Source organism: Notothenia coriiceps, unplaced genomic scaffold, assembly GCF_000735185.1.
Source record: "Notothenia coriiceps isolate Sejong01 unplaced genomic scaffold, NC01 NC01_scaffold00035352, whole genome shotgun sequence".
Taxonomy (NCBI): domain Eukaryota; kingdom Metazoa; phylum Chordata; class Actinopteri; order Perciformes; family Nototheniidae; genus Notothenia; species Notothenia coriiceps.
Window position 1 is genome coordinate 174,060 of NW_011368053.1, and position 19,180 is coordinate 193,239.

Below are 19,180 nucleotides of genomic sequence, written 5' to 3' on the forward strand. Positions count from 1 at the left end.
ACACACACACACACACACACACACACACACACACACACACTAGTGCTGCTGCTCTCCCTCAAGGACAGGTGGGTGACACCTGTTGGCACGGAGGGACACGGAAAGGTGGTAATCACACACCGGAACGCCCTGACACCCCTGTCACCTGGCGTGTCTGCCACTCATGTATCCCAAGTGTCACTTAATCAGGGGAGCTTCTACACCNNGGGGGGGTGCATGTGTGTGTTGAAATCATGTGATAAATCATCAGTTTTGTGGTGAGTGCAGCTCCATCTCCCATTTCTCCATAAAGAAAAATAAACAATTCAGTCATTGCTATACTCTAACGCTTACTTGAAAATGCAATAGTTGTATTTGATTCCACTTGCACGTACAAACACTCGCCATCTGTGCAGACTCACCAGTCGTGCGTGGGGGTTTCGATGGTAGTAGACGTCTTTGAATTCATCCATCCAGACCTCAGCGGCTCTCACACTGTTTGCCAGAGCTTTGCTGCGTGAGTAGGGGGCCTTTTTAGGGAACACGTGGCCCACATGGGAGCATGGGTGGACCTCCAGGCTGCCTCCACACTGCCAAATCTAAGAGACATCACAAACACCAGCAACACGAGGGTTTGGTTAGCCACAGAGCCGTGATTCACTCACTCCACACAAAGCACAGCCTTGTTGGGGCGGAACTTGGAGACGGAAAAGCTGTTTTGTTGTTGAAGGGAAATGAATTTGGGTGACTTCCCTTTGGGAAATTGCGGCTACTGAAAAAAAGGATGTTCAGATTCTTCACTGAAATTAAACTATACAAATATTTGGCCTGTTCACACTGGTTGATATAATTATTTCAGGATGTTTTGGGAAACTATAAGTCGTCACATGATGCAGTTCTGGATGCCTTCTTACTGCTGTGTGTTTTAGTGTCAATTAAAATGTGCATATTTCATTTTAATATGCAGACAGCATATGAATTGTGACTTTTTTTATACCTAGAGTTACACCCTTAAACATTCAGAATACCGTACATGTGAAACATTATTTCTTACCCTGAAGGAGAACTCCAGGTTCTCCCCCCCCCACACCTCCATGCCTGTGTCGTATGTTCCCAGGTAATGGAAGTAGTTCTTGCTCACAGCAAACAGACCACCTGCCATAGTTGGAGACCTGAGGGTAAAAACACATCACAAGATTATTTCCCTGTATCTTATAAATTAGGATTTTTCTGCTGGATGAGAGAACTGATATATCATCTTTAGTGCCAGCTGACAGTATACGAGATAATCTACAGCTCTTTCTTTAAAGTTATCCTTAAACCCGGTATCTACGCAAATCCAAATTGAATGACCTTAAGATATGTCTTTAATATTTCCACATCTGCCACGATCTGCTGGCTTGACAGCTGTTAGTACCAACAATATCCATGTCCTGAGGAGACAGGCTGTCAATGTTGCCCATTTAGTCACTTCGACGCTAGATTGAGTGACTTTTGGAGCTAATGCTGCTAGCTACTTTCATTGGAAAAGGGTTTGCAACTTTTTTAAATGACCCACCCTAGCTTTAAATGTGTAAAACTGAAATATCCAGTTCCCATTTCCCTCACTACAGCTCTCAATTAACTTTACCTACAAAGCTGAAGTACACTACCCTTTCAATCAACAAATAAAATGGTCATTATTGTGGGAAAATATCAGCATAACAAAACATATCTGCAAGGGGAACAAGATCTGCCAGAACCAAGATATAAAATTCATGAGACTTTTTCTCACAACATCCAAAAAACCCACCTGATGACATCAATAGGCGATCGACGGCGTTTCTGTTCATATTCTGGGACAGTGTGCCAGGTAAAGACCAACCGCCAATCAAAGCCTCCAATCTGAGGTTCACCAGAGTTCCCTAAATACTGGAAAGTGTTCCAGTCGATCACATCAATGACAGGACACACCACCGCCGAAGGCTCCTCTTTGATCCTGGAGTAGAAAGAGGAGGAAAGCTCTTGACAGGAATAAAGTAGTTATAAAGCCACGCTATGCCCTTGCTTTTAGAGAGTAAAATAACAACTGTCCTTTAGCAGACTGGATGGTTTTCAGTGTTACACTTCAGTTATGCCTTTCCAACCACAAAGCAACAATGACAAAACACTTCCATTTCCCTGCTGAGGGTTTTCTAACCTGTGAAGCAGAGGCTCTAACCAGCCGTCATGACACTCGCAGTGACAGTCCAGGAAGGTCAGCACATCACCCGTGGTAATGGATGCCCCGAGCAACCGGGCACGCACCAACCCCTCCCTCTTGGTGGCCCGGATCAAACGCACCTTCCTCAAACCCGAGATGTGCTGCTCCAATGGCCCCTTCAGATGAGCTTCAGGAACAAGTAAACAAACAAACAATCTGATAAATGTGAATTGAAAACTTCTACTTGTTCACTTCAAACATTAAGAGATTAAATGGATCATGGACAACAAGCATGACACAACAAATACATTCTGCATCCAGCTTTTGATAGCAGCTCAAAGTAAAGCTGATTACCAAAGAAAGGAAAATAGTGTTCAAATGTTTTATACACAATAACTACATTCAGATCATCCATCTGCTGCCTTGTAGGTGTTATAACACAACATGATTAATCAAATGGGCTTTGGTAAGTTAATCCTTTGTCCTTAAACAGACCGTCAGAAATCCCTGCTGTTCTGATGGTACGAGTTTATGTTGATTTACATGCAAGAATACAAACATACCGTATCTAACAAATATTTTACAATGTATTTCTTTCCGTGCCCGTCTTCTAAGGTGTGATTGTGAAAGGTTCTTGGTCTCTACACCACCTCTTAAATCATATTCTGGTGAATTTCTTCACCGTTCTGTATACAGCCAATGTTAACACAGAGGGTGAGGCAGGCATTGCTTCATTCATTAGACCACGAAGCCAAAATGGTTTTGAACCACTCCCTAAAATGTCTCAGCTCTTCACAGTTAATCTGCATACAGAAAACAAAATAATGAATGGCCTCAAATTAGTGACAAAAAATCTCTTCAGTTCATCTTTAGCCAGCCACAGAATGCTTCTCTTTTTCCTCTTCCAATTTGAACACTGCGTTTGATCAAACTCTTCCAATGTACAGGAATACTGTTATTAATTATTACTGTACCATTGTCCAAGATGTTACTGTGTCTTTATATTGAAGATAAATACAAAACCAGACATCTCGGATTCTAAACGGATGTGTATAAAGTGTCCCTACACAAGTGTCTTACATTCAACAGCTAGTCACTACCTTCCTGTGTCTCTGTTTGAATATCCTGATTGGCGAAGTGTCACTGTGTCCTCCTCCCTTCAATTCATCTGACAAACTGATGATTGCCACCGTTCTGTTTCACAATTTGTGTGAACCTCTGACAACCTCTCTGTTCTCTCTGACTGTCAATCAGCACCCCTGACCGCCCCCAGCCCCTCTGCCTGTCCATCAGTCCGTCTCCCTCCATCAGTCCATGTTCGTACCTCTGTCACTGTAGTCGTCCACCAGCACCACCTCTTTCAGCAGGATGTCCGGAGACGTCTCCAGGACGCTGTGGACCGTCCTCAACAGGGTGGACCAGGCCTCGTTGTAGAAGGTGATGACAACGGAGGTTGTTGGAAGGGACCTGTAGTCATACTCCACCTCTTTGCAACTGCAATGTGTTAGATATAAGGAGTCATTTTGAAAAGGAGGATGTGGAAGTGGTTAAAACTGCACAGTGGAAGGAGGCAGTAGCATGGAGATTAAATGCTAAGTAAATAATACTATCTATTAAATATGGCAAGCATCGGTTACACCCACTAGCAAATGATTGTACTAGTTAATTAATGTCTTTTGGAAAAACAACTGCAGTTAGTCAGCTAGATTGTAGCTTTTGAATGGCATCCATAGTGTAGGATCCCATTCACTGTATAAGTGTTTTTGGTTTTAAGTTTGACACTTCTTAACTAGCCCCAGATAAAAAAACATTATTATATACCGCACATATTCAGTTTCTACTAGATATGGCAAGCATCAGTTACACCCCAAAAGCAAATTACTCTGTAGCCTACTACTTATAGATTGTTTCCTTTAAGAAAAACAATGGCAGATTGTCAGCTGGATTGTAGCTTCTGCATGGCATCCATAGTGTATAAAATCCCCTTTAACTTTATAACAGTGGTATAAAGCTTGACACTTCTCAACTAGTAACTCACAGTGGGTTCCATCTCTCTGGCAAACTGCGGTGTAGCGACACTTTATCACTGACATAAGTGTTTATCTGATGTTTTTTGATGCTTTCTTCCTCTTTTATCTTCTCCTCTCCGTTCAGATTCAGTTTGACGGCTCTCCCCATTTCACCAAGGGCTAATAAATCCATGGGGGGCCTCTCATAGACGGGTTTCTTTAGCTCTTCATTTCCCACCTCTTGCTCCCCGTGGGGCTCTCGACGGTTTGTCACACTCACGTCCACTGATTTGTGCCTGAAAAACACTAGATATCCCACTAAAGTGACACTCAAGAGAGAGAAAAGTATCTTTGGTCGGTGCCTTCTTCCGCAGAGTGCCATGTTGTCGCTTCCTTCCTCGGTGAAAACTTGGGTAGAAGTTTCATGCCCTGAGGAGCGGCACACTGACACCTAATGTTTCTGCTCTGCTGAACAAGAAGTGACCCTTTCACATTCACCAGCAGCCTCGTCACGTTTCCGTTTCACCACTTCAAGTTTAGTCCGCATTTCAGACGAAACTAGCAGGTTATCATTCAGTTTACGGAAAATAAATGAGTTTGTATTCAGTCTTGAACATGTCCAACTAAAAAAAACGTTCGAGTTGTGGTTACTTTGTCGTTGTTAATCGTAACGGTCGTTGCAGTAGGACACTCCTCCTACCATTTTTAACGGTGTTCAGAGGATACGTGTCTGAAAATAATTAGCAACCACGGATTTAACTAGTTATCTCGTTGGATTAGCCAGTTAACCTGTACATAACCTGAGGAATCTCTCTGGAAACAATGCAAATTTAGGTCAAATCAAAAACCTGTCCACTGTTTCTTTAAGTAAGCTTTTTCTTGAGTACATTTACTGTTAAAATAAAAAGACACATGTCAATTTGCAGCGTCCAACTACTATCCTGTCAAACCCTTCTATGTTACCTTCAGATAATCCGTCTGAAATGTGCCTCTGGCTACTTAAATTTGAAGTTAAACCTACTGTCGTCAATTGAGCTGAGCTAGCAACGACGCTTCCGGTTCACACATTTCAAAATAAAACCCCACATAAAGCATATACATTATTGTAACGGTGGTTGCTAAAGCATTTCATTTGTTCTTAGTTAGTTAGCTTACAAAATGAAGTGATGTTGTGTTTAGTAGATCTCTCTAGTAATGCGACTTTCTTTCATCTAGTCATTTATCAACGACACCCTTTTAATTTGAAGGCAAAATTGTTTAAGCGGAAGTGCAATGTGTTAGCTCCTGTAACTTCACACAGTTGAAGTTCAACTGCCTAATAGCGGCAGGAAAGGTACATATTTGAGAAGGAACAGACCTATGTTATGGAATGCCATTTAAGCCAAAAGTAAGTCATAAGTCACATGTTCAACCTAGGCTTTTACAACATATGAGGGAAATCAGAGGTCAATAAATAAAGTCTGTAACTGATATTTGGGAAATGCATATCGAAATTCAAGCCAAAATGTCTGTTTCTGATCAAATATGTCAGGCCATAGGTGACTGAGTTTCAGTTAACTTTTCCTCTCTGTGTTGACTTTTTATCGATAAGCTTCCATTTATATTAACACGACACATCCTCAGATATGAAACATTATACCCCAAACTCTTTATAACTCTATATCCTCTTTACTGACCCTTCAGTGTACCCATCCAAGCAAGAAATCATTTACCTTGGTGGTCCTATTTCATATGCAGCCACTTGTCACTCACATGAAACTGATAAGAACACTCTTGACACCAAAGATGAAATCTGACACAAAATGTATGATTAAGCAAATTAAATGCTAAATAATTAAGGCGATCCTTCAAGGTGAGAAGGTAATTTGAGTGGCGTATAGTACATAAAACTACAAAGAGACATGGGAATGTAACAAGTCAACCGCAGTGTTGTAAAATGTCATGGTAGGCTGGGCTTGTCGTCTGTCAGAAACACAATATTAATGTTACTGCATGAGGGCGTTTTCATTTAGGAGCGGGTGATGGATAACATTTTCCATGATGCAACAGATATTTTGTGCAAATATATTAACGGGAAAATGAAACAAAGGTGAACTGGGTATGCACCTTTGGGAAAAGGTATGATCCTTGATGTTGTAACACCACTATAGTATGTAACCTGTGTGCAACACCTTTTCCCTCCTACTTTCAATTCAACTGCAGTGTTCATCACAAACATTGCTGTGTAATAGTAATTTATAGAATTGCAAGTAGTCCTCCGTTAATGTTTCGATAGTTGTGTTTGTAAACAACATAAAAAAAGGATTTCACACCGAAATACTGTGACTATCACATTGGAGAAGTTAATGGTACGCCACAATGAAGTCTATCTGGAGCAAACACAGTTAAACGTATTTGTTAAAGCACGTTATCTCTCCTGGAAGGATAATATAATATAACTCACAAGGAACTTAAGTAAAATAGCCAAGGTGCCATTAATCAAAGGCTTCAGTGGATCTTAATCAGATGAGAAAGAAGCAATTGTTTTTGTGATCTGCAAAATTAAACTATAGAGTCCAATACTTATTCAGATAGATTAAGCAGATATTTTACAGATTTCAAGTGTGTAAGGGAACAAAGAAAACAAGGATATGAAGAACATTAAATGTATGCAGCATGTCAGACGAGGAAGTCTGCGGCAGCATCAAGATTATACAGTAGTCAACAATAACTATTTATAGCAAACAGATCAGTGCAGTCCATTTTAGTTTGCATTAAAAAAAAAACCTGACCCTGAATAAATAATTCCTCTTTCCTTTGGATCTTTTTTTGTCTCATTACTCAAGTCTCACCTACTGTACTTCAGGTCTCATTCTGATCCTCTAAATAAAGTCACAATTTGTCCTACTTTTTCCTTCAATCTCACCTAAATCATTAGGTTTTTAAAAGACCATTGCTCACAATCCAACAGAAGAGGATGATATACTGTAGACTAGAGTTACTGAAAATATTTAAAAAATCTATGACTTAAAATGGCTTGAATCGTTTAATCAATGATAGGGTAAACACACAATGTGTCATTTGATGTACATTTTGACCTACTCTTTGCTTAATAAAATACACAGGTTAGCTAACTCCTTAATGTAATCTGAAGGTCTAAGTGGTTTCCACCGTCCATCAGTAATTAAATGTTTTCTTCTAGCCTGACCGTGTGGCCAGGACAGGAACTATGGTCTCCCCTTGGTAGTCATTGTAATTTGCTTTCCTACCAGGAGGTGGTGCCAAATGACTGAGAATAATGTAATCCATGTCTGAATGGTACGGGGAGAAGGAAGCTGTGGCAGTTTGTAAATGCCAGTCTTAATAAATCTGTTCCATATTGTCATTTAATGTCACACAAAAAAGAGCCACAGGTAGTTTACCGTGCAGAGTTCACTACCTGAACTCATGAAAATGACACTTTGCATCTGTGGTTAGTTTGTTTTTATTCCTTCAATCATCCCAACAGTTTGAACCATTATTGACATCCATCCCATTTCAATCATCACCCTCTTCTTCATATCAAGTAATCATCATCGCCATCCCTTTTGCATTTTCAGTAGTTTTAAAAGTGCTTCACAACAGCACTGTCCCACTCTGGTCCCTTAAACCAAACATTATTTACAAAGTTACAGAAAAACAGGAGTCATCTCACTGTACATGTTTACCTGCTGTATCCATCGACTAGTATGAATATCTCATATTCATGAATTCAAAGGACACCAAACATTGCTCAGTGATAAGCAGTCTTCGGCAAATACAGCTGCTATTCAACAACAGTTACACTGCATCTCTTGGTAACTGAGTCTCAGTGGAAACACCAACAGGCCTTCAGTGAAAAATAAAACAGGACTTTTTCATGATGCTGCTTCAAGTACGGTTTACACACACAAGTCTAAACAAAACAGTCTTGCACTGACAAACTGCTGGATTAAATCAAACAGGCACTCCCTTTAAGCCATTGCTTGCTGTATAAAATCAAGTGCATCGCGCCAGTGTTTAGTTTTGAGCATTAAAAACACATATGCAATTCATTTCAAATCCACTGGCACATTTCGTTTCGGCACCAACAAGTTCTTAAAAGATTACAACCGAAGGGTATTCCTAATTTTACACAACAGGTAAGAATAGATTACAACATACCTGTCGACTAACTAAGCCCTCTGGGGTAAATTGCACTTAGTATGAATAATTAAGGAATGCTCCCAGTCATGTTCAGGCAGCATCCCACCAGGAAACTGGCTTCACAGACACGAGATAGAATTGAGAAGCAGTCTAGTGTGACCGCTCTCTCCCTGTTGTCCTCACATGATGCAGCATGTTAGGAAGTAGCTGGTTAGGGTCAAAATGCTGCTGACTTAAAGGACTCAATAAAAATACTTAAAATTAATTGCACATCAAGGTAACATTCTGTAGTGCAGCATGATTTTTGAAATACATTTTCTAGGAAATGCTTCAATTTCTTTAGGAGGCACTTTCTCGACAGTCAAATCAGTTTCACTAATTTCAAGTTGTTGCATTAGATTAAAGTACAACATTACAATTACAGATGTGCACTGGACTTCACTTTGGTTGCAGAGGCACTTGGATGAAAGCAACACAAATGTAAAAGTCTCAAGTTCTGCTGGTCTTCTAAAAAAAGTCCAATAAACATCGCCTTGCATCTCTCATTCACTCTTCGCGACCTGCACTTAGTCTTTCACACGTGTATAAAAGCTTTGAATTGGGTGAGTCACTGGCTTAAAGTGACTGTTTCACCACCTTTCATTTGCTCCCTGTTGCCAGTCAAATGGAGAGCAGTCACAGGGAAGACATCCACTGTAGTAATTGCACTATGGTGAAAGAAGGTCACTTGAGGTTCCCTGCAGCTCTCTATCCCTCCTACGACTCAAACTTCCACTGCTGGTTTTTATCTCCGGGGGTGCATCGCTTCATCTGGGTGTCTGTGCGGCCCTCTGGGATGCGGTAGGCTGTCAAACACATGTCAGAGTGATGGTGGTAGATGGTCCCGTCCTGAAAGGTTTTAGGGAGAACGTTTAAATAAGAGTTTTTAGTTTAGGAAGTCTTGTGGAATAATGGGGGTGTATTTGTGAGTTGAAGTGTGTGAACACCTACCTCTCTGAAGTCCCAAGCAACACTGGGAGGGTTGAGCTGCCCATCATGAAGGCATGCCTTCATCCCGATGTAGGTCTGGCCCTCAGGTACTTCAGCACACAGCTCTGTCACCGAGTTGAAACGGATCTCCTTTTGAGTAGTGTATTCAAAGTACTGGAGCAGAAAAAAAAGAACAGGTTCTGTGTTTATTTTTGTCTGTATATACACAATGAATATGCTTTTCCATGGAATGGAAATGACTTTTTTAGAAATCCAACTGTAAGAACAGCAGTGACTGAGAGTGAACACTGTCCAATTGTTTTGGTACATCTCTCTTTCTATCTTAATCTCTCCTCTTTAATGAGAAAGCCTTTCAACACAACACAATAGTGCAGTTGGCCATGTTTTTCCTACTAGGATTACAAGATGTTTTTCTCTAACACTGCAGTGGGATCAGGTCCTAGCTAAGCCAGCATGGCATGTCTGCGTGTGTGTCGAGGGGTCTCATCAGTACAGACAGGGCCGCGGCCCTCTCAATCAACCAGACGTGAACACAAACCCAGCTCGTCCCTCTCTGGTGTCAGCTCAACATCCCAGCCAATAGAGACAAAAGCTGCAGCACTGCCTGGGCTACCCATTAAACGGAGGCTCAGGTAATCAATCTTCATCCTTACCCATCCTTCTCTTATCATCTCATACATCTTTCAGGTGCAGTGGGGTCCATAATGGTAGTTTCTAATAAAAGACTCAAGGCCCTTGTGGCTGGCTTTAAAATTATTTACCCAGGCTGTGCCGTTCATTCAGCGGCGAGGCTCATGTATCTTTTAAATGGAACCTGGTACTTATGTGTGCCAGGGATGGAGGAGCAGGAGGGAGGGGGTGAGGGGGGTGAAGGGCCTTTCAAGGTTTTTGTTTCAGCGGGGAGCCATACAAACATTGATTTTCAGTCACACATGGTGCTTTTGTGTCTGAGACACCAGATGCGGTGCATCAGTGGTAATCAGAGATATCGAGCAGGTTGGAGATTCACATAAAAGGAGCTCTGCCTGTTGTCTGACTCCAACATTAAATATACATCTTCACAGACAAACAATCTTCTGGTTGCTAACCCATCCATCACTGCAGTTGGCAGGCATTCAGTTTAAAAGTACCTGTGATTTAATTGAACAATATTTTATACGTGGATACAATTCCAAACTTAGTTGGACCTTTATTCAATTCAAGTCATGCTCTCCAGCAGAGAGCCATTTCCTGTTGTGAATCAACTGTGGCAGATTGTTTAGGGGTTGGCAGAGGGGGTTGACATTTCAAGATACATCTCCCACCGGGCCAAGAGAGGTTGGGAGATTGTGACAAGAGAGAATATGTGCACTTGAGCGAGGTAGAAGGACAGAATAAAGAAAGTGTGACATGTTTGACCTACCTGGTTGCCTCCCTGTCCGTGGCAGCCGAACAGAGAGAGGTGGGCGCCTGTGGGACTGTGCTCTGGGGAGTTATAGTCAAGACACTCAGAGTGAATCCCTAAGCTACGCACCTGGCGGGAAGAGAACAAGTCAAAAGAGAACAGTCAATACAATAATAAAATGAAGTGCTTCATTGATTCCTGTGAGGGAGTTTCTATTGTTGCTTTTATTTCTTTACAGTTAAGACTATAATGTTCACATACAGTACAGCAACACTGCGCCTGGGAGACTCAGTCCTCGGATTAAAACAGACGTTGCTTATTTTCCACATTATGACATACCTATAAAGCAATTTAAACCCTTATCCTTACTTATACTTTTCTATCAAAATGCTATTTATTTGAAGATTCGATATATTCCAGTTATGTGTTCATGTATTTGGGACTATAAGCGTGCATACAGATCTTTGATAATTATAACCTTCCAGATGTCTGGGCAATGCTCTGATAACATATAGCGTGTGACTTAACAGCTGTTGAGGGTGATGGATTTTTGGATGTTCAAGGGATAGTTGGGATTTTTGAAGTGGGTTTGAAGGAGGTGTTATAGTCAGTGTATTACATACAGTAGATGACGGCTGTTACACCCTCAGCTTGCTGCGGACGTGGGCATCAGCAAAACTATTTCTAAGGCTCCTAAATATAATCAATATTGGTTTTAGTGTACAGTACACTGTATTTAGAATATTTTGCTCGCCTTTTCAAATAGGGAACTAAAGTAATATCAAGTTTTACCTTGTTGCGATATCTTGTTCTAACAGTTACTTATATAATTTTAATGTTGTATTTGATTATCCTTCTGTGAATCTGTCATGTGACTTTGGGGATTCCAAACGAACCCTTTCAACCACAAAAGACACACAATAACTAACTAACTAGCGGATCAAAGCAGCAGAAAGATATGTGCTGCTGCCCCTTACCATAGCATTACATTGCTTACCTTTAGTGTTGGTACTCCTGTCTGTTTCTCCAAATCCAGTGTGACTATAGACCTCATGCAACCCCTCTTCAAAAAGGCAGAACTATCCATTTAAGGCCTTAGCAATCCTTTAGGGATTGTCCTTTTTTCTTCACTGATCATTTTAAAACCTAACACTAAGCCAACCGAGAATAACGTGCAAAGCATTTTATACTCCACCGGATTGTTATGTTCTTGATCCCAGTCCAAATGGATTACAAAGCCTCTGTTTGTCTAAGTCCAGCTTTCTCACTTTAAACAGGATTTTCACATATCCCGCCCCAGCATAACTCAGTTTTAGACATAAAAAAAATGGAATTTAGAAAGTAAGACTTAACTGCAATGCCATTTCTCTGTAACTAGGCAGGGACAAGTCAGCACAGGATGTGTGGAGATTGTCAATGAAACACTGATGCAACTCTTTGATTGCAACAGGACAAATAAAGGAATTCAGATAAGAAGGCAAACACTCACAGCACCATGCCAGCCCCCTCTGTCCCCAGGTATGTGTAGTTCAGGGTAGATATTTTTCAAATACCATTCAAAACTTTGGCATTTCAGCTTCTCCCTCAGCAGCAGCCGCTCCGAGATATCCCCATAGGTCTCCTGGGAAATGAGCACACAACAAAAGAGTCATCTCACACTGGCATCCCAAAGTCTTATGTATTTATTCATTACAATATCCACAATATTCTTTGTTGCTAATGGAACATTTTCTTATGTATTTGAAGCTAGTCAAATCAAACAGTCACACAGTAAAGGTAAATATTTACTTTATTAATCGGACCCGGTAAACAAATAGCAGGTTATTGGTAGCACATGATGTCAATTCAACAAATAGCTTTGTTTGCTAAGGTTGTTAACTCAATAACGTTCAAAGTCCACAGTAACACACACACACACACACACACACACACACACACACACACACACTCACACAAAAACACACACACACACACACACACACACACACACACACACACACACACACACACACACACACACACACACACACACACCAAGATGCGGTTCTCCAAATGCGACACAATAAAATAATTGCTTGTGATTGAAATTCTTTAAAATTATATTTACTGTTAAATCATTCTACAATTCATTTGAGATCCTGGGCTTTAAATATTAAGTACAATGAATGTTGTGTTTTATTGTGAATAACATGCTGGTGTAGTAATTTAAATCCTACTATAATTACTATAATATTTTATTTTTATTTATTTATTTCGAATGTATAAAACAATAATACAAAAATGTAACATGAGAATTATTATACAATATAAAATTAAGCAGTGTCAAATTGATATACAAAAATATTACTGATTCTAAATTATATATAAACAAATGAACTACTTAATTACACATCCAAAAAGGGGTGGGAAGAAGTTTACACTTATTTAATCCCACCCCTTCTCCCAAAAACTAAATTATTAACATATATATATTAATTTTTTTCTTAAAGAAATACATTTGTTATTGAAAAACAAACAAACAAAACCAAAACAACAAATAAATAAACAAACAAATAAACAGACAAATACATAAAAGAGACTTACAGTATCAGATGGAAGACACAGTGAAGTTGTCTTCAATCAGTTTGAACATTTATTATTATGATTTTTTTTTTTTTTTTTTAAATGGTATACCAAACCAATATAAGTCACTAAATATACTTTATGTTTATTTATTTAGCAATAGGCATTAATAAAGATGAGCACTTGAGTCCATTACAGTCTGTGGCAGGTTGCTGGCATGAAAAGAAAACATACAAAAGCAAATGTGAACATCTAAGGCACATAGGCCCAACTTAAGCATAATCACTTGTTAATAGGGAAACTAGTTGTATTCCAAAAACAATATTATTTACTGCAGCTCTGCAGTCTGTTAATATATTATGAGAACAGCCTAATGTACTTGAAGCTGTTGATGTGCTCTGGCAGAGCTCGGTACAATCTCCCCCTGAACAGGTAATTTATTGTTCGATCAAAGCTCCCCAGCATTAATAATGTACTTTTTTCAGATAGGTGAAACTGAGATACATGCATTTTTGATGGTGCCCAATACTCAGAACCTGAGAGGTACACGGCAGACAAACCACATGCACTCTCATGCAGGCCCTCTCACACAGACAGTGTTCATTCGGTTGAGATCCAGACAGATGAATGTTATCATAGTAAAACCTCTAAATCTAACATCAACATTAGCAATATTAACATGACGCTGCTAGAGCTACGATTTAGTCACAGTTGAATGAAAAACAAGCCTTTTACAAGAAAGCTTAGCACTGAGAAAATCCATCTTTGAAGAACCAGCACCTTACCGTGGTAGAGAGGTTTGTGTGCCCTGATGAACCTGGGGGCTGTGTTGGTGCTGGTTCTTCAAAGATGGATTTTCTCAGTGCTAAGCTTTCTTGTAANGACAGCAGGAGGAACGGGGCAGTTCGACATTTTTAACCGCAGACCGTCAGACTGTCATACTGAAGTATGAAAGTTGAAAGTTGGAAGGGAAGGGGCAGACGTCGGGGAGGGAGACTATCCTTAGTACGAGTCCAAGGTTTGTATTTTTGGTTTTGTACTTCTGAAGTTACGAATTAGGAGGTATGTGTGTGTGTGGTGTGTGTGTGGTGTGTGGTGTGTGTGTGTGTGTGTGTGTGTGTGTGTGTGTTTGTGTGTGTGTGTTGTGTGTGTGTGTGTGTGTGTGTGTTGTGTGTGTGTGTGTGTGTGTGTGTGTGTGTGTGTGTGATTTGTTCTCATCATAGTGGGTACCAGTAGGGTAGTGGTGAGCACCTTCATACGGTGACACAAATGCAAATAAAATTTAAGAACATTAGTTGGACAAAAGTGAGTTTATGAAATTTTTCACGTAAGTGACCATGGGAGAGGGAAAGACAGGGGTAAAGTCTTCGGAAATTCCTAACTAGAAACCTCTACGTAGTTTAGACACATGTGATATTCCTCCTTTTGTCCGATTAAAGGTGCTTTTGGTTCGTTAACTTTGAATTGGTTTTACTATAATTTTCCATTTGTTATTCCGAGGAGATGAAGTTATTTACGTTCTCTACGTCGTAAAAGAGTTGTTACAAATTAAATATCAACAAGTAGCAAGAAATCTGCAGTGAGTAACCCACTGAGGGTTGCTACCAAACTGAAATAACTAGGGGTTTTGTGTTCAGATTCAGCAAATTTTTTTAGAGGTAACCGAAAATTCCACATCTTGTCACTTATACGGGCTTTAAGGTCCACTAAACTCGAAATTTTATAAAATGACTTCTCTGTTGTCAGTGAACACAAAGGAGGAGCGTGACACATGGTTGAACTGTGTTTTTCAGTTTTATTTTCCTTCTGTCACTTTAGTTTATAATACGTTGAAGTTTCTATAACAATCTTCTGTGCACGGGTTTTGAAAGTCTCGTTACTTTTCCGACAATAATTTACAATAGTAGAGGTGTCTTATGTTCCTATATTCGTTTTGGTGTAACACACAGACAGAATCTGGAGTGTAGCATGTTCCTTTGTGAAGGTACTCTTTTGGGGGTGTCAAATTTTCCCCTTGTACCTTTTGGAGTCCCTCTCGTCGTTCTCCTCAGCTGGGAGAGGAGTCCTGCCTGTCTCGTTTATCTACGGCACAGATTTAGTTTTCTCTATAATTGTTAAAATGTCGCATCCATCTGGTTTACAACCTTTACGTACCACAGTCATTATTCTTCTACTTTAGGTGATCCTACAGTTGTTAGGACACCCTCGGTAGTCCCTTCATCATACCTACTCTCAGTCCGTCTGGTGTCTCTGTCCAAGTCGGTGCTGAGCCTTCAGGTCCCCTGAGTCTAGATCCTGATGTCCTGACAATTTTCATCTTCATGACTGATTTGAAGAAAAATGAGTTCATTTCATTTCTCCCGAAAATTTACATGAAGTCATTTTTCATGGGTATTGATCGTCGACAAAATTTCTCATTGGACTGGAGGGAAATATAATTATTCTTGTTATTACAGTACAATCGATTACTTACAAAGGTACGACTTGTTGCCGTTGTACTGTTGCAAAAGTAACCAGGGAGAAGAATCTCTTCTGGTCCTTTACTACCTATGTGCCTAGCACAAAGTTTAGTATCGGGCGTTACTGAGAATTTATTATTACTAGTGCGGTGGGTTTGTGTGTAAAGTCTGATTTCCTTGGTCGGACAAACCTTTTACTCTCTTCATCTTCATCTCCATAAAACTCAAAGGTTGTACATTTCTTCCATTCTTTCATTCCTCATTAAACACAAGTTGTACATATCCTTCATCTTTCATGTCCATAAACCCAAGTTGTACATTCTCCATCTTTCATGTCCATAAACCCCACAAGTTGTACACTCTTTTCATCCCTTTCATTGTCCATAAACACAAGTTGTACATTCTTCATCTTTCATGTCCATAAACCCACAAAGTTGTACATTCTTTCAGTTTCTTTTTCAACAGTCTTTTTATTCATCATCTAATTTCATGACTATGGTCCTTTTTTACATGAATTCACGTCATTGCTTCATAAACATGAGGTGATGAAGGTGGAGACCATTTTTACATACCCCCCCATCTTCAGAGTCATTCGTTAACTAAATTCAAGTTACTAATCTATAAGATATAAAGATTCATATACCCTGATCACTCAATAAAGTTGGTTTATTTTAACACCAGGATCTGCTTTCTAACACATTCATTATTTACTCAAACTGGATGTCAGAAAATAACTTATTGGTTAAAAATCTGCGTCCTAGAGTCCAATGAGACTTCTGCAAGCATAGCCGTGGGAACATGTTTCAAATGGGGGGTGCTGTGGGGATCACATCCTCTAGGGGGGTCAGGGGGGAAGATTTTTTTTCAACATTATAAAGTAAAATGCTTCAATCTGGTGCACTTTGAGCTGAATTGCCAGAGACTAGATCTAAGGGGTACAACTCTAAACACCCATATCGAAAAGATCGGTTTACATTTTAATAATCAAATAAGTATGTGGACATAACCAATAACCTAACATAGCCAATAACAAGTAAATGTAACTTATTTTATTTTTGTTGTTCATTTATTTCTTATTTTACCAGTTAACATTTATTTATTTATGCATATTCTTTAATCTCTCCAGATTTAAACAATATTTCTGGTTTACTGTCCTATAGTATGCACTGGAATGATTTCAAACCTGTTTTTATTTATCCCAATAATTATAAAGGTTGCCTTGGAAATATTTGTTTACATAAATTGTTAACAAACCGTTTGAGACCCTCTGAGATAACTTAGACTAAAGTGAACTATCTAAACACTCAGTCCTTTACCTCACTGAGCCTCTCAGTCTGTCTGGCTATCAGTCCTGTCCAGACAGCTGATATCTGTCCTGTGTGTGAGCTGCGGGCGCCTGATAAGCCAACATCCCCCCACTTTCATCGTACAGTTTATATTGGCATCATATTGAGAGGTGCAGTGACGCGTCCTAAAACCAGGAAGTAAACTGCTGGTTCCCTCGACAAAAAGCAATGGGATTTCTCCACAGGGTTTTGGAAAATAGCTGGAAATAAGGTCTGTGGAAAACAAACCTGTTTGATAAATGCACGTTTTGTTCAGCCGGATAATCTCCACATGTCTACCCTACTTTTATAATTTTCGAATCTTAAATCTAATCGATAGATTATTAAAGGGTTTTAGGACTCGTCACTGCACCACTAGAAGCCAACTCCATCGATCAAGCTGGCCGAAACTTTCTCTCCCTCTTCTTCTCATGCTCCCTGTCACTCTCATTTAACTCCTCTGGTAACTTTCTTTTATTTGAAGATTGTTTTTTGCCCGGCGCTTGGCCGGTTACCGCTGGTATTAAAAACATTTTGGCGAATGGTTAGGCGGCGCGATAGTCTGTAGTGAAGGAGCGCGCTCAGAGGAGCCTGCTCGCGCTCAGAGGAGCCTGCTCGCGCTCAGGGGAGCCTGCTCGCGCTCAGGGGAGCCTGCTCGCGCTCAGGGGAGCCTGCTCGCGCTCAGGGGAGCCTGCTCGCGCTGCGCTCCGCAGCAAACAGCTGTTTGCTTTTCACCCAACAACGACAACCGACTCACAAAACGCTATATTGTAGCGTTGATAAACGAAACAATTTAACTAAATTGCTAGTCAAAATACCAATACCACAGGACCATTTTTTTAAAGCAATATTTTTAGTGGCCCGAGCGGGCAAAGTACGTTATGCTGGCCCGGGGTGTCTAAATAGTGCTTCCGGGCCAGCGGGCCATTTAATGTCGAGCCCTTCCGGTTACCGACCGGCCCACATCGTCCGACCGGCCCGCTTCAGTACCGGCCCATCGGGATTCGTCCCGAACGTCCCGATGGCCAGTCCGCCCCTGATGGAGAGTGTAGAACATTACTTGATTCTAAATTGATTTAAAGAGAATTTCCCCTAATGTAGCTATGACAAGCTAACAGGGCAAGTTGCAAAGTAATTAACAGTTTGAATGCGAGGGAAGGTTGAAACGTAAGACCTGTACAAGAGCCCCCCTTGTTGCTGTGAAAGCCCCAGATCCCTATCATGGAAACGAGACCCCTTTCAGGTCCGGATGGGGGCACATCAGCCTCACAGAGGGAGATGTCAATTAGTTTCAACTGGGGAAAGAAAAGGATGAGGAAAGGAGAAGGAGAGAGAAGGAGGAATAAAAGACTTTGGCAGATTACCAAGAGGTGCAGGTGTCGGCCTAACAACAGGCTGCACCATCATCGGCACACTCTAGGCAAGTGTGGTTTGGCCTGAGCAGGAGCTAGACTATGGGAAAACAAACCAAGCTTAAAATGGCAAACACACAGAGGGAAGGTCTGTTTGTGTGCGTGTGTGTGTGCGAGTGTGTGACACATTGTCCATTCATGCATTGGACGAATAGATCCTTTCACCATTCTTGTGAACATCAAGACAGGATTTAAGACACTTTGTGACTTTCAATTTGGTTTAAATCCATCCTAAACTAAAGTAAAGCTATGTGATTAAAGGAGCTACACTCCCTAAATAATAGATTCTTAAAGCGACACAATTGGAAACTCATACACCGCATCCAAGTCCGGAGTCTAAACCAAAAAAAATGTCTTATGTTTAATTTAACTGATCTCATAAATCATCTGTGGATACTTAATTCCTCCGGTAAAGCTTTTGATCCCGGTGAAAGTGATTTATATTCGGTGCCATTTAGGATTGTGCTTGACATATAAAGTTGATGCCTATTTGCTGACTTGTTGCAATTTGAGCACACAATTAAGTTAACACATTATTACATTTCCATTACATTTGGGTGTTTATTGCTCACGTTTATTACTTTTTTTGGGTTAATAATAGAATCCAGCAGCCTTATGTTATCTTCACATACAGGCTAAAGGTCGTTCAGTTCATGAACATGTGACAGTGTGTTTATGTAACTTTTTAATGTAATTTTAATTACATAATTATAGTTCAGACACCCCTAGAGGATG

At 40.3% G+C, this 19,180-nt stretch overlaps 2 protein-coding genes across 2 annotated transcripts in view; both read right to left on the bottom strand.

The window, feature by feature from the left end:
• Positions 1 to 5,153, bottom strand: part of galnt12 (UDP-N-acetyl-alpha-D-galactosamine:polypeptide N-acetylgalactosaminyltransferase 12) — a 12,513-nt gene extending 7,360 nt beyond the window's left edge. The window contains exons 1-6 of the mRNA XM_010791244.1: positions 4,200 to 5,153; positions 3,486 to 3,655; positions 2,159 to 2,348; positions 1,772 to 1,957; positions 1,034 to 1,151; positions 402 to 578 (exon numbers count right to left, since the gene is read on the bottom strand). Of these exons, the coding sequence (XP_010789546.1) occupies positions 402 to 578; positions 1,034 to 1,151; positions 1,772 to 1,957; positions 2,159 to 2,348; positions 3,486 to 3,655; positions 4,200 to 4,552 (1,194 nt within the window). The 5' untranslated portion in view covers positions 4,553 to 5,153. The remainder of the gene's footprint in view (positions 1 to 401; positions 579 to 1,033; positions 1,152 to 1,771; positions 1,958 to 2,158; positions 2,349 to 3,485; positions 3,656 to 4,199) is intronic.
• Positions 5,154 to 7,617: 2,464 nt separating this feature from the next.
• LOC104962751 (polypeptide N-acetylgalactosaminyltransferase 4-like) lies at positions 7,618 to 12,323 on the bottom strand (the record flags this gene model as incomplete). The annotated part of the gene is made up of 4 exons (XM_010791246.1): positions 7,618 to 9,201; positions 9,304 to 9,456; positions 10,706 to 10,816; positions 12,177 to 12,323. Coding segments are annotated over 4 exons (543 nt in total), but the record flags the coding sequence as incomplete, so codon positions are not given.
• Positions 12,324 to 19,180: the final 6,857 nt, after the last annotated feature.